Below are 26,145 nucleotides of genomic sequence, written 5' to 3'. Positions count from 1 at the left end.
TGTCTTAGAAACTATTTGGGTAAAACTACTTAAGACTACATAAAAGAAATCTCTGCTCTTACTAGGGCATCTCTTAGACTCCTAGGTCTACGGAATGTCAGGATCGCGGCCCCAGGAAAGAGCTTGGAGAGCTTAGGATATTTATGAATGTCTTCCCAATTCGAATGCAGTAGCTGCGAAAGTTTCCCAAAGGCTGGATGGTAAGTAAGCACAAAGGGAATCCTTTTATTCTTTTTCTTGGGTTTGTACTCTACGAGATCATTACGGCTGGTCTGTTTTTTAACAGACGTTTTTATTAACAAAATCAGAAACAAACACACAAACAAACACTTAATATGCATAGATGTATTTGTTATTTTGTAATCCTAATGATAAAACGCATTGTTATATTCATTTAATAGACAAGATTTATAAAGATTTATAAGTATAGCAAGTGTTAGATACGCTTATCTTTGTGGCCAAATTCGTGTCAGGATCTGTTCAGACAAACATGATTCAGTTTTTCAATCAAGACAAAGTGAGCGTTAAGACTTCGATCTCGGGTGTTCAGCGGTTCCGTAAAACGTAACTGACCAGGAGACAGGTCCAACTATGAAAATAAAAACATACAGGTATAAGTGGTTGGTATAATAACACACAGGCAAAGGTAATTTAAACTCGTCAATTTAATGTTATAATTAAAAATTAGATCAACAAAAACGAGCAATTAACGTTAAATGAGCTTATTATAACGTTAATTTAAAGTTAAATTAATGTTAATTTCACATTAAATTATCGTTAATATAATGTTAAATTTTAATGTTAGATAAACAAATAAATTGGGAATAATAATTGCTTGAGCCTTCATAATTTTCATGTTGAAAATATTTAACGTTAGTTCAACGTTGAAATTTTAACGTTAATTTAAAGTTAATTGCCTGATTCTAATGTGACGTCATTCACAGGCTTTCAGACCACAACTGTGGTCGATACAATTGTTATATGAGCAACACGCGACTTATTGGGATGGGCTTGTGTATGTGTGTCAATTACTGTCCACCTTGATCATGTAATCAGACACTGATACGTAACATTCCGATGTGTATCGGCTGTTTTCATTCATTTCAGTAGCGCAAATGAACATCACATTCCTATTTGATAAAGATACTAAACGTTGTTTTAAGAAAAGTTATATTATATTCCGTAACAATCACTTATACACATACTCGGTAGCACTCGCCACGAGCCACGTGTGCCATCATGAATGAAACCAAACAATAACTGTTACAACCGTCAATGAATGAAACATTGTGCCTGTCCATGTGTTAACACTATGACGCGTATATTTTGCAAACGATTAATGTCATATCTAACATCGTTCTACTTAATTCGCCCTTTCCGTTATTATAAAACATTCTACGCAAAGTTTCGTTTTTGTTTATTTCACACTGCATCTCAGACCTTCGACCCCAAACTTCATGGTGTATGGAGAACTTGGACGTCACCCATTACATGTTCGAGCAAATATGAGAATGGTCTCTTTCTGGTGTAGACTTTTAAAGAATGAGACAAAACTTAGTAGCATTCTTTACAAGTTGATGCTAGCTTTAAACATTAACGAAGGCATGAACTTTAGATGGATTGCCCACATCAGATCCTTATTTGACAATACTGGCCTTGGATACATATTTGCAAATCAACTACACATTGAATGGAATACTCTAAAGCCTGTTTTGTATAACCGCTTTAGGGATCAGTTTATTCAGAGTTGGTTTTCGAATATAGTGAATTCATCTAAAGGGAATTTTTATGAAACTTTTAAAACAGATTTTGGCATCGAGAATTACCTCTTACGGCTGCCGGAGTCAAAAAGAAAATATATTACGAAATTAAGAACATGTAATCTAAAACTACCAATCGAAACGGGTAGATGGAATAAGACCCCTCGACATGAGAGGATATGTCCTCTGTGTAGGAATGGTATAGGAGATGAGTACCACTATCTATTTATCTGTGGTAATGAATTTATTGTTCAGCTTAGGCAAACATACATACCAAGGTATTATTATGTGAATCCCAATGTTTATAAGATGAAAGGAATGTTAACTTTTTGTCATGTAAAATTGTTATCTTATATTCCAACTTTTGTAAGCAAACTTAACAAATATTTTCTATGATTATTGTATTACTTTCTGTCAACTTATTCTTCCTGTCATTGTGTATTTATATATTTATTATTGACCTCATGTTACCTTAATTGTATCTGAGTGTATCAATAAAATCTTGAAAATCTTGAATTAATTAAACCACATTTTATTATGTAATTGGTGACGTTTCCGGACAAAAGTTAATATCATAAGAATTTGTAAAGCTTAATATATTAACAATGCCTAGAATTTAGATTCCACAAGTTTTGAAAACAAACACTACAATAGTTATTAGCTATTTTTTTTAAAAAGCAATCACTTTTATATACTTTTGTAAAATATTGTAGTTAATGGAATATTGTCATAGAATAATACATTTTGAAATTTTTTTAAATGTGGTTCAATAATTGAATACATCGGAATGAAATATTTCAAATCGCTCCTTATTCTCATTTGAAACAACAGCTATGCATTGATATTATCATAGTCAATTTTTATGTTCCACATACAATTAATGTACTTGAACATATTGAAAGTTTCAGGTAATAAAGAGTAAATACAAAACATTCATGAGACATAAGGTAAACTTGTCATCATAGGAAAAGATAATGTTATATTTCGAGAAAATGTCTAGAATCAAATATTACAAAATATATAGTACCAATATCGTTACACTGCTACATTACATCACTTCCTCTTCCCCTTCTTAACGTAGTATACAAACACATATACCAACCTGTTCCGTAATTTGATAAAGATCGAGTCATCAGCTTCCATTTACCACGAGTGCTCTCTCCCCAAAAATGTACAGTTCGGAATGTCCATTGAAATGAACCAGGTAAATAGTTACTATTATCGCCAACCCTTTCAGCTAACAACGGACTTCTAGTTCTCCTAGGAGAAACAATATCAATCTCCGTAAACCCACGGAATGCCGAGTACGTGACATCAACAGTGACGCGGACGTTCTCAATAAATCGTATTGAGCAATCACGCCTGGACACAGGAAGGTAACCAATCAGATACTTTCTATTTTCTGCAATCCTAGAATAAAATGTTCCGACAGTAAACAGAGCGACAAAAAATGCATAATTTTGCAATATCAAATTCTATTAAAAATTATGTGAAAGAGTCAATCATTTGACAATCGAAAGAGAGGATGCTATCGAAAAGTGTATAATTCGGGTTCTCTAAAAAATACTTTAAAACTTAATTCAGCAAATTTGATTGACCAAACATATTTGAGGGTAGTGTTAATGTATATACATGTACATTGTATTTCTCTTACACAGATAAAATGTTTCATGCGACATTTGACTATGGATGATCATTAGTTACTGTGGTGATACAACAAAGAACCTTAAACTATGTTTTTTCTTGTGTCACTTGATATAAACCGAGAATGGATATGGTGAACATGTCAAAGAGAAAATTACCCTACTTGAATTGTTTGTTTCATATCAATCCTGAACATAGGTCATAATTATTTCTATCATTTTGACACACTAGTACAGTGACAGATTTCCTACATGTACATGTAAGTATCATATTAAACATTATTAAAAAAATGTATACACACCCGGTTATATTAATGGCAGATAATGTATACACACCCGGTTATATTAATGGCAGATAATGTATACACACCCGGTTATATTAATGGCAGATAATGTACAACTAAGCATTTCTGGGACTGTTTTCCAACTTTTTGCCGTCTTCACCATCTGAAGAGCATCGACAAGGCCAAAGCCCATTTTTGGGTGAACTGAATGTAAATATATTACACGTATACATTTAATTTAACTGTTATTTTTTTTTCTGCCGCTTTATATGATTTATGCTGATTCCAATGCTCATAAAGTTATAATGTCACGCCACTAAAGAGTTATCAAGGAAATATAGATTCTTGCGGAAATCAAAATAATTTAGTTCTTTAATCCAGGGACAAAGACCACACAGGGAATAGAGAGAGACACAAAAAGAATATGAAATAAATAACACTATACGTACAAAGAAACATAAGTAAATAAGCAACGCGATCAACTCAACTAAAACCTGGAATCATGGACCAGGGTTAGTGTCCTCTGCTTGTTCTGTTTGTCTAAAAACACCCGTATAGTTGCTCATAAAAAGCCAGGTCCGGGGTAGACGAGAAGGGAAACAGTCTTTGCGAAGTGGAATGTCACCATATAGTCATGTTAACGTTTTATAAAGCCTTTGTCTTAATTGTGTAAGAATGATTGGCCAATTAAGTTGGCTTCCATTTTGTAATAAAATTTGATATTCGGCAGCTAATATTATTACATTGCACTTTCAAATTTACTTAATGTAATTTTGAAATATGAATCATTGTTGCTGAACATTTATATATCGATAACAGTTGCGATAATACACCGTTAACTTACAATTAAAACAAGAAATTATGTCAAACAGCATTTGTTCTGTTACTTTGTTACTTTGTATGTATTATTTAAGTAACTTTATGTTCTTTGTTGTGTATGTATGATTTTAGATACTTTAAGTTCTTTGTTGTGTATGTATGATTTTAGATACTTTAAGTTCTTTGTTGTGTATGTATGATTTTAGTTACTTTATGTTCTTTGTTGTGTATGTCTGTTTTCCATGTCTGGTCTTTGTCCCTGGAATACATTATTTTGATTACCGCTATAACCTTGGTTCCCTTGATTATTCTTTCTAAAACCCCTTTGAAAATATTTGACTTTGTGCAGTGGTAGGTAATATGTAGACTACCACATGCTAGATACATGTATATGTTAAACAATAAATTGCTCAACAGCAAGAAGCGATGTATAGTATTTTCACAAATTTACAGTGACAACAATGGTATGAAATATTATAAGATATGAATCCTTCATTATGCATCATTGATGACCCTACGGCTGAAGTCCAACATGAGTTATTGCCCCTGATTTATACACGATAACATAAAAAAATAAATGTAATTCATAATACTATCACGTGATTTTGAAAGAGCAGAAATTTCACAAGCAAAAGCAAAATCTGATTGAAATATACTGTATTGATTTCCATATATATATATATATTTCTAGTATGGGTAACTTCCATTGCGCGAAATGCTGTTGAAATTTGGTTTGATTCATTCAAGGTAAAAGAAACACTAGGCTGTATTTTTCATCATATATGACGATCTAGTATCAGTTAGTGTAAAACGCATTCTGGATTCTAATTTAGTTTAAACAATGAAGCACAACATATACTGTAAGAGAACATACATTGAACCTGTCTCTGCCACTTTCAATACCATTGACAATGCATATTATTATTTTATACATCCAATGTCAAAATTCCGATTAATATTTAAGTACTTGTAGCGCATATACATGTATCACGTTAACTGTAGGTTACAAAATGTTTCCCAGATGATTTCTATTATAAAAGATACATGTATATCTTTTCATATGAATATGGGCAAAATGTGCAGTTCATAAACTTAATGGGCAAAACCATTTTATAAAGTACATACCGGTTCTAAACATATGTTTACATATGTTTTGAAACATATAAAAAACATATTTTGCAATTTTTCCTTTGTCGTGATGCCCTCGCATCCAAATTTTATTTTACGGTCAAAATAAAACCAAAGGTTTAATTAATTCTCACGATATGGCACATCTGTTTTAAGCTTGCAAGAAGAACTATTACAAAAACATTATATTAATTCCATATGGGCAAAATAAATTCAAGACGTCCCGCAAGAAGTGAGTGTTGCACATGACTTACATGTATATCACATTCATCTGTAAGACAGACAATAGTGTACCCTTTCTTATAAAGCAGGGTACAAAAAAATGTATGATTACCCTTAAATCTCAAAATTGAAATTCATGTAAACTAAGATCGAAAAAGAAATTATGTTTTCACAATGCAGAATGACTTACAAAAAAATCCAACACCATTTTTTCTCCATTTGTACCCTGGATAATAGTTGTCCTTAAACTTATGACGTTTTGATGACCTTACTAAGAGATGTTGTACGTCCCGCCATGTGAGGTCATTGCTACAATTTACAAATTCTTAAACTATTACACGCACGCATTAATATGATTATTAGAAGTATGAACGAAACATCGACCGTTGGTCGATACACAAAAACAATATTGTATTTCATTAATAAAAATATTTAAAAAATTCATAATCAATAAATGTCACAAACACACACACACACACACACCTAATCGTAGTGATCACGAGTTCATTCGTAGAATAAATGTTTTAATAAAATATACATATGTTCTCAAAGCATTTTTTTACAATAAAGTGCGATTTATGGAAGGGATTCTATTGAGCTTAACAAGAGGCTCCCAGGAGCCTGAATCGCTCACCTGGTTGAATTATGCCTTTCAAAGGCAATAAATTTATCCAGAAGTTCTCCAAAAATTTTGACTCAAGAGGTCTTCGGTAGGACTTATCATAAGGTTCATCTTAACAATTGAAAGTTTCTTTTAATCTATCATAGTTTTCAAGATACTGACTGACAACTGTGAAAAAGGTCATTTTTTTTCCTTTCAAGGGCAATAACTCTTGCAAGGAGTCATCTGACAACTTTTGTCCCAGAAGACTCTTGTAGTCCTCATAATTAGGATCATTTCCGCTATTGAAAGAATTTGGATAAACCTAACGGTTTTGGAGGTATATGCGAAAAACTACTGTCTGACCCCTATGTTCTATTTTTAGTAACGGCGGCCATGATTTTTGACAAATCAAAAATCCCCACATTAGTTCTATGCAGGATACTACGAGGAACATTCATACCAAGTTTGGTTACAATTGGTAAAGTAGTGTCAGAGCAGAAGATTTTTGAAAGAAATGACATTTAAAATAGCAAAAGCCGTTGAAAAGGAGCAATAACTCCAACATTGTTAAATGGATTAAAATGAAAATTTGACCGCAGATAGATTTCATCATGCTAAACACTTTCACCCTAAGTCAGAATTTAGCTAAATCTAACTGTTTTGGAGATACATTGTACATGCGAAAAACTACTGTCTGACCCATATGTTCTATTTTTAGTAACAGCGGCCATGTTTTTAGACATATCAAAAATCCCCAAATTAGTTCTTTTCAAGATATCCTAAAAAAAACAATCGTACCAATACGTTCAAAAACGTTGAAAAAAAGGCAATAACTCCAACATAGCTAAATGGATTGAAATGAAAATTTGACCGCAGATAGATCTCATCATGCTGAAGACTTTTACCCCATTCAGAATGGGCTAAACCTAACCGTTTTGGAGATATATGCGAAATACCATTGTCTGACCCCTATGTTCTATTTTTAGTAACGGCGGCCATGCTTTTAGACGGACCAAAAATCCCCATATCAGTTCTATGCATGATACCCCATGGAACATTCATACTAAGTTTGGTTACAATTGGTTAAGTAGTGTCAGAGGAGAAGAGTTTTGAAAAATCGTTAAAGACGACGAGGTCACAAGACGAACGCCAAGTGATGGCAATATCTCACATGGCCATCGGCCAGGCGAACTAAAAAGCAAGGCAAATACAATTTTGTAACACAACACTATCAATGTGAACTTAGCGTAACGATCCTTATGTACAAATATCACAGTTTTGATTACACGAAAAGATGTTTTTGATACATGTACATAACACCTTCGTTACATTGGCGTTCTTAAGTATGACTGCTAAATATATACATGGTTTGGCTTATAAAGAAATAGCATAAATCAGCAAACTAGACAAGTGTGCACCGCGTGCATTGATGCTTTTTCAAATAGACTAAACACATATAAAAGTAATTCCTTATAATTTAATTTTAGTATCAAATTTCAACGAGTAGTTTGATAGTCACAATCACAAGTTCGGAATTTAAACAGATCGATGTTCATTTTATTTGTACAATAAATCAATCGAGAGGGTCGAGTTTTTTTTTCTAATCCGAATAAAAAGTGATGAAAAAAAAATTGCGCTAAATCTACTCACTTTGCTTCAAATGCAAGAGCGATAATCCCTGACACCTGAGGAGCGGAAAACGACGTACCAGCAATGCCGGCTAGACCTGTAGAGATACTACAAATGTCAACTGGAAACAGAGAACGCTGGAAAGAAAGCAATTAAACATAATGACGTTTTATTTTTATGTTTTTTTTTAGTGCTTTGTTTTACTTTTTTACTTAACAATACTTGTGAGGACAATGGCAAATATTGGGTCTAATAAGAAATTATATACTGTACAAATACTAATCGGAACTACTGAACCTTTCCTGTTCAACTAAAGTGTTAAGTACTGAAAATGACAGAGTATTTCCGATTTTACCCACAAAAGAATAAAAAAAAACAATAAACGAGTCCTCCTACATGTACATGTATGTCTAGGAGAACATACGCCAGAAAAGTGACATACTGTATTTATCATGAAGGTTTTCACGAAACATTTTTTAAAGAAAATTAATGTAGCAAATCTTAATTTATAACGATTTTTATTTGATCAAAGAACAAACCAGGATAGAACAGAACCTATTTAAACTTACGTGGTCTTCTCTCCTTCAATGCAATTGTCATAACAACTATAATACAAACACGGAAGCATGCACTGTAGTGTGAGGGTTTTCATCCTTTGGCATTCCGATTTGTGTGTTATATATCTTAATACCTCATCAAATTAAGTTATATTGATCTCATTTGATACACACCCTCGTCACCGCAAGAGGGTAAATGAGCATTAACTTCTATCGACGTATTTCATCCGGCTAAATTATGTAAAAAGCGTTTCTCGGATCTCAGAATAATTTGGACATGCCGTGAAAAGTGAACAACATAATAACTATTTCCCCCACATCTGAACTGCGGACTTGATATACAATTAACTTTAAAAATGTCCGCGTGAATGGATGAAGCTAAACGTCGAAAGTGTACAAAATGTACACAAAGTGTATGTTCATGGGGACCGTGTGAGTAATAAGAAGGCTTTGCCCTGTATAAACTAGGTATCTGACACATTATTTAGAAAAGAATTGTATTTCGCTAGTATATCTACATGTGTATCAAGTTTATTCCATTCGCGAACGGTTGATGGGTCGAGTGAATCCGCAATTAGAAAGTCGACAGAAAGATCTAATCAGATCATGGACCTTCCGTAATGGATAGATAGTCAAACTTTGAATTGACCAGATCACGGCCCTTCCGAAATGGAGAGAGAGTAGAACTTTGAATTGACCAGATCATGGCCCTTCCGTAATAGATAGAGAGTTAAACTTTGAACTGACCAGATCATGGCCCTACCGTAATGGATAGAGAGTAACTTTGAATTGACTGTACCAAATGTACTAACTATTAATTTATCCTTCGAACTGCCACCATAACCAACAGCAAAAATATTAGAGCCTATTTGTCCATAGCTAACGACAGTATCATACTCTACTGAGCTTATAGGTATGGTGTAGATATTGGTGAGCAAGGGATTTATTGCTGTGTTTGACTGGGGTCCACCGTTGCCAGCTGCGATGACGTAGATGATACCCTTTCCTTGCCTACCCTATAAAAAGTATGCACATTTTATCAAGTAGCATATATGATTTAAAGGTAAAATATTTACCTAGGGGAGACTGGTGCAGTGTACTACAAAATAAAGTACCTAAACCTAAATCACAGAATAATTGGTAGATATACGATTATGCATGTACGTTTGTCGAAATAGACAAATATAGATTTTCTCGATGCTACGTTTGAAGTTAATTACTGGGGTAAAACAAATTTAGTAATTCATGAATTACAACAGGAAACATGTCATTCGTCAGTAAAAACCTCATGTCTTTAGTTTACAAATGCTAAGCTAATTGAAAAACTCCATGACGAGACTGACCTCCGGTTACACTCCTTTAGACCTTCACGTTTCCTATTTTCGCGTTTGTGCATCGTTTATCGAGCGTTTACACATCGTTTTGTGTCGTTTAAACGCACGATAGAAGCGTTCGTTTAAACGCACGCTAGGAGCGTTTCGCTTAAATGCACGATAGAAGCGTTCGTTTAAACAAACGATAGGAGCGTTTCGCTTAAATGCACGATAGAAGCGTTCGTTTAAACGCACGCTAGGAGCGTTTCGCTTAAATGCACGATAGAAGCGTTCGTTTAAACAAACGATAGGAGCATTCGTTTAAACGCACGCTAGGAGCGTTTCGCTTAAATGCACGATAGAAGCGTTCGTTTAAACAAACGATAGGAGCATTCGTTTAAACGTACGATAGGAGCATTCGTTTAAACGCACGATAGGAGCTTTCGTTTAGTTTTATACTTTGATTATTTCCTTGATTTAACTGTTATTTATTATAATTTTTCCTATTATCAATTTATATAATTTCATTAATTTTATTTTCTATTTTTTCGGTCTTCATTATATGTCAATATTATTATTTTTCGGCGTTCATCTATCGTGCGTTTAAACGCACGCTGGGAGCGTTTGTGTTTATCGTGCGTTTAAACGCACACCGGGAGCGTCCGTTTATCGTGCGTTTATCGTTCGTTTAAACGCACGATAGAAGCGTTGAACTTCGTTTATCGTGCGTTTGGTGAGCGTTTAGAGTGCGGGAAACCTAAACGTCTCAAGGAGTGTAATACGATGGCTGATCAAAATACTAAAATTAAAAGAAAAACGGTAAAAAGGCATTAATAACTCTTGTTACTATATCAAAATGCATTGATCGAGTTTTTTTTTCTTTTTGTTTTGTTTTGTTTTTTTGTTTTTTGTTTATTTTTTTTTTTTTTTTTTTTTTGTTTGCTGTTCTTGGTTTTTTTTATTTTTTATTTTTTTTAATTTTTCATGCAGGACCCACACATCACAAAGACATTAAACAATACACGAAAACACGTACCTACTTTTCCCTATTAATAATGTTCATTTAAAAAAAATTATAGCAAAAACGGGCGAAAAAGAAGAAAATTTGAAATTATGAAATTCTCGTTTTTTCACGATTATATTACATTGTATAAATTAACCCCTACAATGAAATCGGATTCATCAATATCTTAATTATTTACGACCAAAAATGAGTATTACAGTGGCGGTGTGCTGTGAATGGCCATTTTGCTTTCTAGAGGTACAGTTGCGATCACTTCTAACCTCTCTTAAATTCTGTCAGAATCTGTAAGGATTTATGTTCTACGACAGCAGATAGAACAGAAATCCTGACAGATCCTGACAGGGTCTGACAGAGGCTGTCTTGGGTCAGGACACATTTTGCCCGACAGATCCTGACAGAAACTGCCCTTAGTCGTGACAAAGAAAATACGAAAAGCTGTTCTAAACTGTCATACCCCTGGACAGTTCCTGACACCAAATCTACTCTGTGTGACGTAATTTAGAACAGGAAGTCGACGATTAATAAATGAAACGGTTTGACTGGTGTAAATTAGCAAATCCGATTAGGAAACACATCTTGATTTCAAAATTTACATTGAATTTTAAATTATACAGAGAGCTCGTCGTGATCATCATACCACAATCACTCGATCGTTGTTCATGTTCCAATTGTCGTCGATCACGGCCCAGTCAGTCATCGTTCAAAATTATCATTGTTTACATGTATATTTTTTTACATTCTGTCATACATCTGTGATATTAATTAAATTAAATTATTTAATTATAAAATTAAAGGTCTATGTTTCTGTTCTAAGATTAAAAGTGTTAACCGATAACTTCCAGATGTTTGGTATATCTCAGTATTTAAGTAAAATTTCTAAAAACTGCAAAATGTGTGAGTACTACATTGTAGCAGTTCTATTTTTCATAATGGTCTAAAACTATTGACTAACTAAATGCTTATTTTTCAATGTAACTACCATGTGCGTAACTGTGACACACATATTTCTGTCAAAATTTTTCAAAAATGTCATATTCCAGCATATGTATGAGTGCCCACTCTTTTAATTTTTATGAGGGTCTAAAATTAATGGCTAAAATGCTAAATTTTTCAATATAACTATCATATAGTGGCTGTGACACTTTAATTTGAGTCAATTTTTTTTTTAAAATGGCATATTCTTGCAAAATGTATGAATGCGAGCACTTTTAATTTCCATGACGGTCTAAAATCAATGACTGAAATGCTAAATTTTTCAATACAACTATCACGTGGGTGATTGTGACACATTTATTTGCGTTAAAATCTTTGAAAAATATCTTATTCTTGCAGTATGTATGAGTGCGAGCACTTTTGATTTCCACGAGTGTCTGAAATTATTGACTAAAAAACTATTTTTTGGTAATATAACTACCATGTGGATGACTGCTACTTTTGTATTTCAGACAAACTTTTTCAAAAATGTATACTTACATCAGTCAAAATTCTTTAAAAAATGTCATATTCTTTCAAAGTATACGAGTGTGAACACTTTAAAGTTCCATAAGGTCTAAAATTTCTGTATAAATTGTTTAAAATTGTCAATATATATAGGTACTCTGTATCTGCCACCAAAAGAACGAATTCAGTCCAAATTATTTAAAGTCTGGTGCGTAGCAAGTGCGGCAGGCAATATTTTTTGTTGGTATTGCATGCCATACATAAAAGTCGGGTAAGAAAATGGGAAAAAAAGTTTAAACATAGCAAGGCTTCCTTCCCGTCGTACGAATCGGGATTCGGGTGCTACGCCTTTTTATTTTTGAATCACGTACATGTACTGTATGTAATTCAGTCAGAGAAGTATTCTCGAGCTAATGACTGTCTCAAATCTATGTATCTGTTCTACCTAGAACAGTTCCTGACAGGAGGGTGTCAGGACCCATGACAGATTATGACAGAGCCTGTCCAAAGTCCTGACAGGCCCTGACAAGATGTGTCGCGGGTCAGAACAGTATCTGACAGTTTAGAACTGTTCTACGACAGCAAAGTCCTGACAGGATAGAATAGAGGTTAGAACTGAACTGTACTTTGTACAGGTAGCATTTTTCTCGAAAATCTTTGTTATTTTTTTTTTCATTATTCGATAAATTCTGCTTATATAATCGCCATGAGTCGTCAAAAGAACACCAGAAGTTTCAAATGTGATGGTGTGAAACGGAAAATACAACAATTAAGCATTGTTACTGACAATACTCTAGGGATTTTAACACTGAAATATAGGCGGGTAGGGGTACATGTAAATAAACATGTAATATTGAAGTATAGGCGGGTAGGGGTAAATAAACATGTTACTTGTATTCAACCCGATATCTCTAGTGATAACGCAACTTTCCTGATACCCATGGAAAGCTGAGATGATAACTATATTTATTCAGTTTCGTCATATGTGATGTCCTCCGCTGAGGCTCGTACACAACACATGTACAATGGCAACTGAAGATCATCGTAAAAAATGATGAGTGGCAGCAGGTGGTTGCACGGCGGCCATCCTATTTTACCGGTAACACACATTTATGTTATATGTTATATTGTGGGGAAGATAATGACGGAGGACTGAGAGCAAAATGCATTTCAAGGTGAAAATAAAGCAGGTGAATACTTATTGAATTCTAGGCGACCCAGCAAACTTAAATTTAAAATCTAATTAAGTTCACAACATAAAAAAATCAAAAACTGATATTTGTACTTTAAAAATGTTTAAGCGAATAGTGATAAAGTTAACCTTAATCACGTCCAGGCGCGTAGCTGCCGTTAGGCAAAAAAGCTTTTGCCTGCACTTAATTTTGCCAATTTTTAATATTTTATTTTATTTTTTTTTGGGAGATAAAATACATCCAGGAGAAGCATAAATGATGCTCTAAAACTCTATCTCCGCGGAGCTTCGGGGGGAGGGGGGGGGCTTAAACCTTAAGTGGCCCCCAGACCCCCTGCCGTAATTTTGCCTACACTTCAATTTGGCTTCAGCTACGCGCCTTATGTCATTATGCGGACTTATACAATATAACGCCATTGGTAGTACCAGAGTGATTTATTTCAAATGCACGTACATTTGTTTACCAGGAGTTTTAATATGTACATGTACCTTTATTGACTAACGTTCGAATATTAGCCTAAATATGATCAAAACTGCCAATACATTACAAAATAAAAAAAGTGCGCCAATATGAGATTTAGCCGTCGAATGCGGTTTAAATTTATTTGAACTTTAATAGGACAAGTATCTTCATATTTTTTTTCATGCACAAAATATTGGTCATGAGTTTACAACTCTTTTTACTCTGGCTGTGGTCTAAAGAACTTTAAGCATGTTATATTATAATTATCATTATTCCACGCTTTCCAGTTTTTTTTTAAACACGTTTTATATGAGCAGAACTGACTTAAACGATTTTTTTAAAATTTTTATCAGCAATATAATGTATTTGATACACGTTGTTTTTTGCGTTTAAAAAAACTACCAGTAAAATACAATGTATATGCTTTTAAAACTCTGTCAAAAGAATCTTATACTTGGGACATTGAAAGTGATATTTTTTATAAATAAAGAAACTCTGTAGATATGCAGATGTTAAAATTCTGTAGTATGATGTATAAACTTCGAAGAATGAAGGCATCTCTCGCTTTCCATAAAATTCAGAATACCCGTGTTGATGGACATTTCGTCCCTTAACATGGCAACGTGTGCCTTATATTGTTCGTATCTTTTTATAGATTATACGAACTGTAATAAATTTAACTTTAGTATTACTGTGTAGTTTTTTTCTTTGTGTTTTTTTGTTTTTGTTTTTTGTTTTTTTTTGGGGGGGTGGTCTTTTTTACTTTGTTTTGTTTATTTCGTAATATCATACAAAACAGGTAAACGTTTAACCTGGACTGTTGTATTGGTCCTTCCTGTCGACCGGGGGTTCAGTCGTAGCTTGATCTCTGATTGCTTGAACATGCAAATATCAAAGGAGTAAAAATATTTTTTCTAGCAATATCACATCCCTTTAAGAACACATATATCATTGTTTTAAATAGTTTCACTATTACAGTCAGAAAACAACGCATTCTAACATGTTCTTCATTGGATCATTATGATAATGATATTAAAGTATTATAGCATATACTTATCTAAATGTGTGAACTTACGACTGTCGCTCCGTGCTCTATTGCAGATTCAATAATGGCGTTTGGTGACTGAAAACCATACGACGTACTAGCACCCCAACTATTTGAGGAAATGTCTACTGATGTCAAGTTGTGCGTGAGAGCTTCAACTATTTCAGCGACTGTTAATACCACAGAATTTTCGGACAGTAGCCCCACTGCTATATAAGGAGAAAAGAAGCAATATGTTTACGTTGTAACATGCCTTTAATTGGTATGTTCCCGTGATGCGGGAGACCATTCATTTTTACCAACACAAAAAATTACAACAATTGTCCTACTGCTGCCTTTGGCAATTGAAAGTCTTCATATTTTCATTGAGGGTTTGATAAATGCATTGATAGCGAAATTAAATAGGGACTTAAGAAAACTACAGTATAAGAACCGTGTGAATAGTGTTAGTCTGTATATGTACTTGTATGCAATTTTTAACCTAAACCATAAATATCATGTTTGTTGAACTGTCTATAAAGTTATATACATCATGTATGATAAATGAGATGTGGTCCATTTAACCCCTAATACTACATGTAGTAACTGTAAAACCGTGTTGTCTGCAATCTGATTGAAGACGTTAACGGGATTCTTATATAGAATAAAATAAAATTCTCTAATCGGATCCAGTATATATATATTCGGTTAAAGGTAAGAATAACCTGTCAAAATATTCTAAAATAGAATTTCAAATTGACATCTGAATCAACTATAAGCTTTTCTTATCAATTCTATTATAACACCCATTTCACCCTTTCATCCGCTTATTTCCAGAAAGGGTGGAAGACAAAAACCTAAAAAAAGAACTATAGGGCCCTCCCCTGCGCCATGTCGACAGAGAAATGTGTAAAAATTTCAAAAAGAGCGGATAGATTTTACTCAAGTTGTCGTAAACAAAAATAAATTTAACGAGTGCCAACGATGACGATGACGACAGAATGATATCATTATACCACATAAAACATGTTTGCCGTCGTATAAAAACTGTTCTAAAAGGCCTATATATACATGTAGTATGAATAGTTTAGCAGACTCAAATGTGATAGTCAGACAATTTTACTGGGTGTTTTCTTATGAAAAAAATGAACAGTTGCCCTCAGCTAGTGCAAAATAGGAATGGCATTTATTTCAAAAACAAATACACGCTGTAATACATTTCTATGTACATATACTTACCTAGTAAAGTCGTGTTATACGCCACTCCAGTAGTACAAAAGTCGTTCCCGCGGGTTGCTCCAATTATTCCCGATACTGCGGTACCATGCCTGTAAATTAATAACAAATAAGGTTCTGGAATTAAATCTCTGTATTGTCTTCTAGAGGATAGATTTGTTTTGCTGTTAATTATTTCATACAACATATGTGATACAAAATGCTGTAACATCTATAGATATATGACACATGTTTAGGATAATCAAGTGCTCAATTTAAAAGTTGTTAAAAAAAGTTTATTTTACGTAAAAAAAAACAAATTAAAAACATATGTGTGCATAATGGTTGATATATTTTTTGTTTTTTTGTTTTTTTTTAAATAAGGGAATCTTAAATTCATTCTTTAAACTAGACAACATTGATGTTACTGATTACCAAATGCCATCGTCCAACAACTCCTGATTCGTTCTTGGATTGTCAAAAACATTCATAGAATTTTTGGCGTCCTGAAAAGAAGGTTATAAATGAGAATGAAATTCTAACTTTGTGTTTTAAACGTGTCTAATCGAAAATCTAGCATATAAGCGAGTAAATAAAAAATGTTGAACTCACAGAGTTCAGTTTTAGGTCTTAATATGGACCATTTTGAAAACTAGGGAAACATTCATACTATAGTAGTGCAATTTCGTACAGACAGAACCATTCTTATATGTAGAACTTCCCTGTTGAAGACATTGTTGGAAGCGCTTGACAGATTACGTAAATTACACAATACGAGTCATATATAATTTTGAACGCAAATAAATAAGGCGTAGAGGATTCTATCTTCAAATGACACACGACAAGACAAGTAATTTGTTAAAGATAGTATTATTATATTATTCATTACAATAAAAGCAAAATACTGTGTTGTCAAATACATGTAAGTACAGCGTTGTCCTAAAGGTTACAGACCACCAATTCAACCAATGAGCATTTGGAACGTACGCAAAAATAGTCCTACGCAGAAATTACCCCTGTTCCTCATAGTGCTGTGAAAAAAGTTCTCATCTTATTTAAAAAAATTAAACAGTTTCTGACAGGAAAAACATTTCTGTACATTTTATAGGTGCATTTTGCTTCTTGTGATGTGAAGCCTAATCTCCATAATGATTTTTAAATATACCTTTATCTTGTGAAAACACTGGGATTTCCCATGCTATTTATAGACCCTTCACTTCCGGTGACCAGTACTGCACTGCAAGTCTGCTAACCCCACATGCCATTCTGAGGATTGTGAGCTGACATATGTAGAATCATGCTGATATATAGTCCTCTGCAGGTTAAAGTTAAGGTAGAGTCCAGAGAAGTCATTGAATATTGTGAAATTAGCATAGAAGCCTATGGAAAGTGGAATTAGTGGTTTTTAGCCTAAAACCAGACAGAAGATCATGATTAGTGATTCATGTATATTTTAATTTTAGAATTGATGCTGGTTGCAAAATTGCGACGCAGCGGAATTCGAACCCCTTAATTTCTCTGACATCTATGGGAACACTGCTTGCACTAAGTCCAACACTCTAGAACACTCGGCCAACTGGACTATATAAAATATGTCTTTCGCTATCCGAGCGATACTTCCTTGAAAGTAGGTCCAGATCGAGTGTGAACATAAGCAGATGATGTAACTGTATAGAACAACCCTACCTTGTGGTATCGGGTAAAGCAGCAGAGGATCTACGTAGATACATGAGATATTAAGAAGCTGTCTTTGTAAGAATCATGCAAAATCTGAAAAATGTGATATACCCTAAAAAATTCTACAAATTTTATTTTTGTAATTAAGTTGTTTTATGGGTCTTTACTATGAAATGTGCAATAATTCATTCAAATCTGCCTGCTCTTAGGAGATTATCAACATTGAAAATCCAGTAGATTCTATTGTATTTGAGCGTCATTTACAGAGTTAATCTCCCTTAATTTTGAAATCTACAGTGCATTCTATACAATTTTTTTCTCCTTAGAGCACGGGTTATATGAAAAACTGAATGATAATTTCTGTTTACTATGGCAATTCAAACAAAATATCAAAAATAAAAATATGTAGGCTTTTTACCCATGAATCACATTTTGCATGATTCTTAGCTGAAGTGCCACTTAATATAATATTAAAGTGAGATTTTGTGAAAGTCAGAGAGCAGCATTACATGTATATCTTCTTTGTTTTTTTAAATTATTTGATGACTCTCAACATTGTACGGTGATGCACCAGTCTTTGTAAAACACATTTTATACTAAAAATAAGACATTGAGCTCTCGAGTAGAAATGTTTACAGGGAAAATTAGGCCAATTTTACGTGAACAGGATATACATGTAATAAGTTGGCCGAATACCAAGTAATTAAGTAAGCCTAGTAGATGTGTAAGATAAAATAATCATCGTGATATCTTAATAATATCCGCCGTAACGAGATAATGGATATACAAATCCGGGTACTGCCCGTGACTAGTAAATGTGTACATGTATTTTAACTGTGAGGATGAGAAAATATGATGTCGGTGCACACGGAGAACACACATCCAAATATAATATCACTGGAAAGAATTTTGAGATATTGTTAATATTTCAAACCCGGACATTGTTACTTGGGCCCAGCACACACTTTGTTTTTCGCAGATTTTCTTTGAACATTGTACAAAAATGTACTTCCCTTATTCCTTGTTTAAAATGTGTATACATGTATATTCAAATAAAATATTTTAGCTACAGTAAAATGGTTTTTTTTTCCTGTCAGTAACCACCTTGTCCTGAATCTCATTGACACATAAGGTTTTGTATAATCTCCTACAGTCTGACAGTAAGTTGTATTATACATTGTACTTGTATCCACATGACAAATGATTACAGAATATACAATCAGTATATACAGCTTTGACACCAGCTATGTATGTCTGTCGCTGAGGTAAATAGTCGTAGCAAAACAGAAATAACACAAAGACAATTACAGTGTATTTGCAGGATGATACTATTAGAATGACTTTACAGGATCTATGTTTGTATCAGAAGATATCCTCACACAACTGGGAAGGCCACAGCTAGACCCAAAACAAAATTATACATAGGTGCGGCGAAATAATTACTTTATATATTCAAGCAATATAAACTGAACTTAAAGTGGAAACTAACCAAGACATACAGAGGCCAGAAATTCTTGACTTGGGGCGCTTAAATGGGGCTAAAGTATACAACTCTTACAGGCACTTTACCTAAGAAAAACACGAAGAATATGAAAAGTTCACCAGAACTGAAAGTAGGATAGAGTGTTTGTTAGATCTTACAAGTAATAACATGTTTAGAATAACGAACAAAATAGACAACTTAATTTTTAAAATAAAAAATCAATTTGACACATGGAAGAGTAATCAAGGGAACCAAGGTTATAGCGGTAATCAAAAGAATGTAATCCAGGGACAAAGACCAGACATGGAAAACAGACATACACAACAAAGAACAGAAAGTAACTAAAATCATACATACAAAGTAACAAAAGTAAATGAGCAACTCGGACTCCTCTAAAAACTGGGAGTATGGACCAGGTGCACTGGTAGGGTAAGCGTCCCCTGCTTTTCTAGAAACACCCGCCGAGTTCCTCATAAAAAGTCAAGTCCGGGGTAGACAAACGAGGGAAGGAAAACTATGACCCATTAAATAAATCAGTTTTCATGGTGCTGATGGATACACCATAACGATCCACGAGTTCATGATAACGGCCATAAAACTTCTGTAGTGATGACTTCAATCTTGTAGCAACATAACTCTGCTCCAGAAGCCTATTTGTTAGAGTTCTAGCGCGATACAAAATGTCTGCGTAGTTTCGGCAAGCTCTGGCATAACGTATGAGTTGTGATATGAACACTCCATATACAGGAGCCGAAGGGATGTTGCCACAGATGAAAGGAAAGTTGACAATTCTGAATGAAAAGTCATCACGTTTGTCGTAAAGTTTGGTCAATAGTTTTCCTTTACCATCGATTTCTAAGTGTAGGTCAAGATATGAGGCTGACTTTACAGTGTCTGTAGTATCCTTTATCTCAAGTTCTTTTAGGTAGATGCGATGTATCAAATTCCCGAAATTAGGATTGTTTAAAGATAATACGTCATCTATATAGCGGAAACTGAGATTGGATCTAGCAAAACGATATTCTTTCCTTCTGATCAGATCAGCTATAAAGTCAGCCTCATAAGAGTGAAGGAATAGGTCAGCAAGTAAAGGAGCACAATTTGTTCCCATTGGAATGCCGACAGTTTGTTGAAAAACACGTCCACCACACTGGACAAATATGTTGTCAATTAAAAATTCCAGCATTTTGTAAACATCTTCCTCTGTATATTTGGAAGATGATTTGGAATTATTTCTTACAAAGTATGAGGAATCTCTACCAAGAACTATATATTTGTATCTAGGTGTACCATCTTTTTTGGAAAAACAACGATGTATAATGTTTTTAAGTCGAGTATGGGGATTAGAAGTATACAGTGCTGAAAAATCATAAGTTTTAATGCTATTTTATTCAGATAATAGTCTTGAACTGATTGTCTCCAAAAGATCTTTCGAATTTTTCAGGATCCACATTGAATTAATACCACTACGGGAGTAACAAGTGTTGTGGTAGGATTGTAAACCCTCTTTGACAGTTGTGAGTATAGAAGTTAAAAGGTTTGAAAGAGGTTTGGTGGTACATTTTGCAGATCCAGCTATGAAACGTTGTTTGTATGGATTCTTGTGAAGTTTAGGAATCCAGTACATAGACGGTAAATCACAATCATCGTCCTTGGTAGATAGACCAAAAGAGGATAGCACAGATTTATGGTTTTCTACAATCTCTTCTTTGGAGAGAGTGGTGGCAATGTAGGTCTTATCACTGCTATTATTTTCTACGTCTACCTCTGATAATAAACATTGGACATAAAACGTTTTGCAGACAAAAACAATGTTGTTTTGGGCTTTGTCTGCTGATACGACAACATATTTGTCATGTATAATAGACAATGTTTTTGCTACATCGGGGTCTTTGAAAACTGATGTAGCCTTGGCATTCATTGACCTACTTAAAACTTTCATTCGTTTCAAAATTAAAGATCTCACGGCCTTTAACTACTCTGACAAAGAATCAATGTCTTCTTGTTCTCGTTTTATCCATTTTCTTGCATAGTCCTCGACGGCATCCATAAGAACTTTAAAGTTATAATTTCAATTTATGGAGCGTGGTTCACGGTACTTGGGACCTTTAGAAAGGATATTACGCAGAGATTCGTTTTCGATAATGGTTAAATCTCCCGTAACGACGTGACCAGAAGGACCATATTTGAATGGAGAGGTTTTGCAAGAACAGTCAGGTGGTTTAGCCTTGAAGTCCTCAATCTCGAGGTTCTGCAATAGCCTTTTATAATTGAAAATTTTGGGTGCGATGGGAGAAGTATAGGAATATGAAATAATTAGTATGGATTTGTCTTTGAAATATGGGGGAATTTTGTTGGTAACGTTTTTGTGATGGAGTATGTTAGCCAAATTAATTGCATCTATACCTTTGTTGACAAACGGTAGTGGAAGAAATGATCGTTTTTCTTCATCTTGACTTTTCACACAGAAACAGGAGTGTCAAGACTTGTTTTGTAAAGGGAGTGTAGTAGAATGAGAGGTATAGAATAAAGTTTGGTTCTAATGTGATGAATTCCAAGAGGTTTTTGTATGAAAGGAAGGAGACCATCTATGGAGACATCATGTAACTTAGGTGACGTATATAGTGGCGATGGCCATGACTCCTTTCCCGTCTTGGATTTTTGTCAAATAAATTCATCACATTTATGTTATTGTTATATTGGTTTGAAAGGTTTCCTATACTTTTGATGTTGTCTTTGCATCCGTAAAGTACTGCAGTACCTAGTCTGCGTATCCAGTACTCCTCTCTTTCCCTACGATAGTTTTTACTTAGAACGGGACTGTTCGTAGGATGGTAAATTTTTTCTAAAATACGAACTTTCATGGAGAGGATTGAATGATCTTGTTGATTAAAGTGTTGATAAATTGTATGGAATTTGGTGCTGTTAATTCCCGAACGATGACCCCACATTCTTTTATTTAATCGTTGTTGCGTTTCTCCGACATATAGTAAACCACATAAGTTGCATTCTAATCCATATATTAAGTTTGTTGATTTGCAACTTAAGTCATCGTGACTTCTTGTATGGAAGGTTTTGTTTGTAAGTGAACTGGAGAAGTAAGGGCCGGTTATAAGAATGTTGCATGTTTGCATGTTGGAAAGTAAGAAATGAGGCAGTCATACATGTACATGCATCAGATTTATTTCTTTTTTCCCATTAGTTTCATTCATTTCAAGTTTTGTGAGTTATATGCAAGAGTATATGTCATCCAAATAACTATTTGATCATTCGAGAAAAAAAAACATGTTATCTATATACATGTGTAAAACAGTTTTGAATAATTGAATTGTCGTAATTAACTTTTGAACAATGTCTTCTGTATAAATGTGTATAGATAAGATCTATCGTACTTGATTAGATATACCATAGTAGGAGATATATATATATACGTCTCACAATGTAATAACTCTATTTGCTGCACTACTCCATCGGACCAAATTGATAATGGAAAGATAATGTGAGCGTAGAAGGGACTGAACAATTCCCGACGATGACAGGACTGTCAAATTTGCGAAGCAATTTTTTCTTTCCCTCTACTGCAACACCACCTACACAAAGTCTAGCGCCCAAAACCACTCGGCCAGCCTGGCTATATAAAAATATAGCTTTCGCAAATTTGAAAGTTTAACATCGTTGGAAATTTTTGCACCGTACATTGCCTCTGACATACTGTATAGCAATGTATGAATTTGATATGGATTGATAGCTTATAAAAAGTGGCATCTGATATACACATACAAAAATGACTATAGTTTTACTACTTACTATATTAGTTAGGTCTGTATGATTAACCTGTGTTTGTGTGTCGACTACTGTGATGGTGACACCTTTTCCCGTGTATCCCATCTTCCAAGCTTTGTCGATGTTCATTGAAGCCATTCTGGGTTGTTTTGTCTAAAAAAAATTGATACCTTAGCAGTCTTATACTCAATGAAGAAAATATATAATTCTCCAACATAACGATATTTTTAATAACATAAGTAGCATTTTGAAATAAATCAGCTCTTGATCATGCGGAACGTTACATGTATTTTTTTCTCTATGTTGTAAATTACACTAAACTGTACATGCATGTTTTTTTAGCGCAGTTGAAATACATAAAGTCATATAAAACAGTGATGATGGATATAAACGTTTGTGTTTGCTTATTTCATACTTTTTGCCCAACCATTTCGATACAGATATTATACTCACGAGATACCAGGCGTAGTCTAATTCTTGGTCTGATACCATAACTTCTACCGTTTGTTTATAATCTATTTGTACACTATCCACCTAAAATGATATTGCAATTGTTTCATATTAAAGGGAATCAAAGGACGAAGCGTGTTTTGTTTAATGAGCTGCCGTTTCTATCTAATTTAATTTCATACATTTTAAAAAAGACAAACGTTTACCAATATTTCTTATTGTTCAACATGTAATGCACTGTAGCTTTAAAACAGTCTCAATTCGTTGTTGTCTATAGTTCAGCTTAATATCGCTTATATAAAATATTAAGTACAAGTGCACATAAGATTCAGACACTGCCAATAGTAAAGTGACTCATTGTGTAGAAAAACCCACCGAAAAAACGATTCTTTTTCAATCTACATATGCTATATATTTACATAACAGTACTTATTTCTGTATTCCTACCCATACTTTTGAAAAAAATCTTTTTCTTCCACTAAAATAAATCAAATCAAACAAAATCAAGAACAGTAATTCTTGCAAAATTCCAATTTCACGTACAATCTGTACAAATTCTATCTGAAAAACGCTACAACCAAATGAAAAACTAAAACTGGTTATGTGATCAGGAACTGCTTCTGAACAAGTCTTAGAGATAAAACTAAAGTCGATGGGTTGTTGACATGCATAAAGAAATAAAACTGAATTTGGTAGGTTTTTGACAAGCATGAATCCCCTCCTGTCTGATTTTTATAAAGACTGCTACTTAAACATAATAATTTGGAATAATTTTGGAAATACAAATAATAACAACAATGAACTAAGTAATAATCCAATCCCATGGTAATATGTTGACATACATGTACATGTTAGTACCTTCTCATTTTTTCTAATAGCACACACATCTTCGTCATCCTCTGTTAGACTTACGTCACCTGACACTAGATCTCTCGGTATATTTACTTTGTCAATTACTAGTTCAACGTATGTGTCTCCAAGAAGTTCAAACTGAAAACAAAAATAACAACACTGAGACCAAATTGCGGGCATGTTTTGGCTCAATCTTGGACATTTTATCGTAAGATCGCGCGTTCTTTCATTCGAAAAAAAGAAGCATGTATTAGATGAGTTGATATATTGTTAATTGAACCTCTTTATTCGGCCTTTTTGCCATTGTTGGGCCATGAACTTAAGATTTGTTTTTTTTTAAAGAATTGAAGGGTACACTTAAATAAGCGTCATTGGTATTTACGTGTAGTCTTGAATATATTTGACTTTTATTGAAAAATGTGCTTTACACGTAGAACATTTGTACTTCAATCCATAACATCACTGCCTCATTCGATAAAAAGAAATAAAAAAGTTATGGCACGAAAGACAAGGAAAACATACATTTAACCAAAAATTGCTGCTGAAGCAACCACAGAAAGGTTACGTTTTATAACAATTAAATTATCCATCATTCAGACTTTCGAAATAACAACAGACACATTCTCGTGATATATATAATTTATGTGTTTTAAATCTTCTCTTTAACAGTTTCGTTTATTTCAAACCATATTAAGATTATTGTGATGATCTATCATGATCCAGAGTAGCGCATTCTGGAAGGAGTGGGCCTTTAAAAAACATCATGTATATTAAATTCTGAGCAGTAACTCGTACATGTATGTTTAATTGACTAACCTGTCTACCAATTGTGAATTTGGGGTGTTTGTCGCAGATCTCTACAACATCTTCAAAAGTTCCTCCGGGTTTCAGCTTTATTATGATGTCATCTGCATCCGGTTTGTCCACTGTCTGATTCCTTTGCTGCTTCCCGGAATTTGTACCAATTGCGAAATAATGTGCCAACACTAAAGACACCATGTATGCCCAAATGACTAGGCTATGGACTAATTTCATACTTCTGTGTCAATAACCTGTGAAAAAGACACTCTGCACGTATTAATGATGAAGATTGTAGAACAAATATATTTTCTTACCCTATCGCTGCATCTGGTCAATTCTCCCAATTTTTTGTGGAGTCTGAGTTGCTCATTTACTTCTTTGTTTGTTCGTATTATTTTGGTTATTTTTCTTTGCTGTGTGTGTGTCTGTGTGCCCTCTCTGGGCTTTGTCCCTGGATTGCACTCTTTTGATGTCCGCTAGAATCTACTGTTTGGTTATTTATTTTTTTTTACATTAAAATTATTTGTTCGTAAAACATTACATTCTTATGTAGTGCACATTTTTTTAATGCAGTAAATCTGTATATTAGAACTGTGAGTCAGAAGTATGTAAGGCTTGGTCACCACCGGTTCCATTCAGGAAAACTTGTACCACATATTCGTAAATATTTCCATAAGTGTACAAGAAAACATTATATCCAACATACAATCATTTTTTTCTTTTTATGATAATAAACTTCAAGCGCATTATCCAGTATGAAAAAACAAATGCTTAAAAGATTG

General features: G+C 33.9%; 1 protein-coding gene across 1 annotated transcript; it reads right to left on the bottom strand.

Moving 5' to 3' along the window:
• Positions 1 to 2,803: 2,803 nt before the first annotated feature.
• On the bottom strand, positions 2,804 to 25,561 carry LOC148598786 (furin-like protease 1). Its single transcript, XM_088560255.1, has 12 exons — positions 25,379 to 25,561; positions 24,569 to 24,700; positions 23,714 to 23,794; positions 23,285 to 23,413; positions 16,753 to 16,823; positions 16,342 to 16,430; positions 15,154 to 15,332; positions 9,459 to 9,662; positions 8,111 to 8,226; positions 6,047 to 6,165; positions 3,774 to 3,891; positions 2,804 to 3,170 (listed from the first exon to the last, which is right to left on the bottom strand). Exons 1-12 carry the CDS (start codon positions 25,559 to 25,561, stop codon positions 2,804 to 2,806), a joined length of 1,788 nt encoding a protein of 595 aa, XP_088416381.1.
• Between the last annotated feature and the right edge of the window lie 584 nt (positions 25,562 to 26,145).

The sequence above is a fragment of the Perna viridis genome, chromosome 14 (assembly GCF_037379345.1).
Source record: "Perna viridis isolate PV_CMFRI_1.1 ecotype Kerala chromosome 14, ASM3737934v1, whole genome shotgun sequence".
Classification (NCBI taxonomy): domain Eukaryota; kingdom Metazoa; phylum Mollusca; class Bivalvia; order Mytilida; family Mytilidae; genus Perna; species Perna viridis.
Note: the sequence above shows the minus strand (reverse complement) of the source record. Positions and strands in the feature narration are given on the sequence as shown.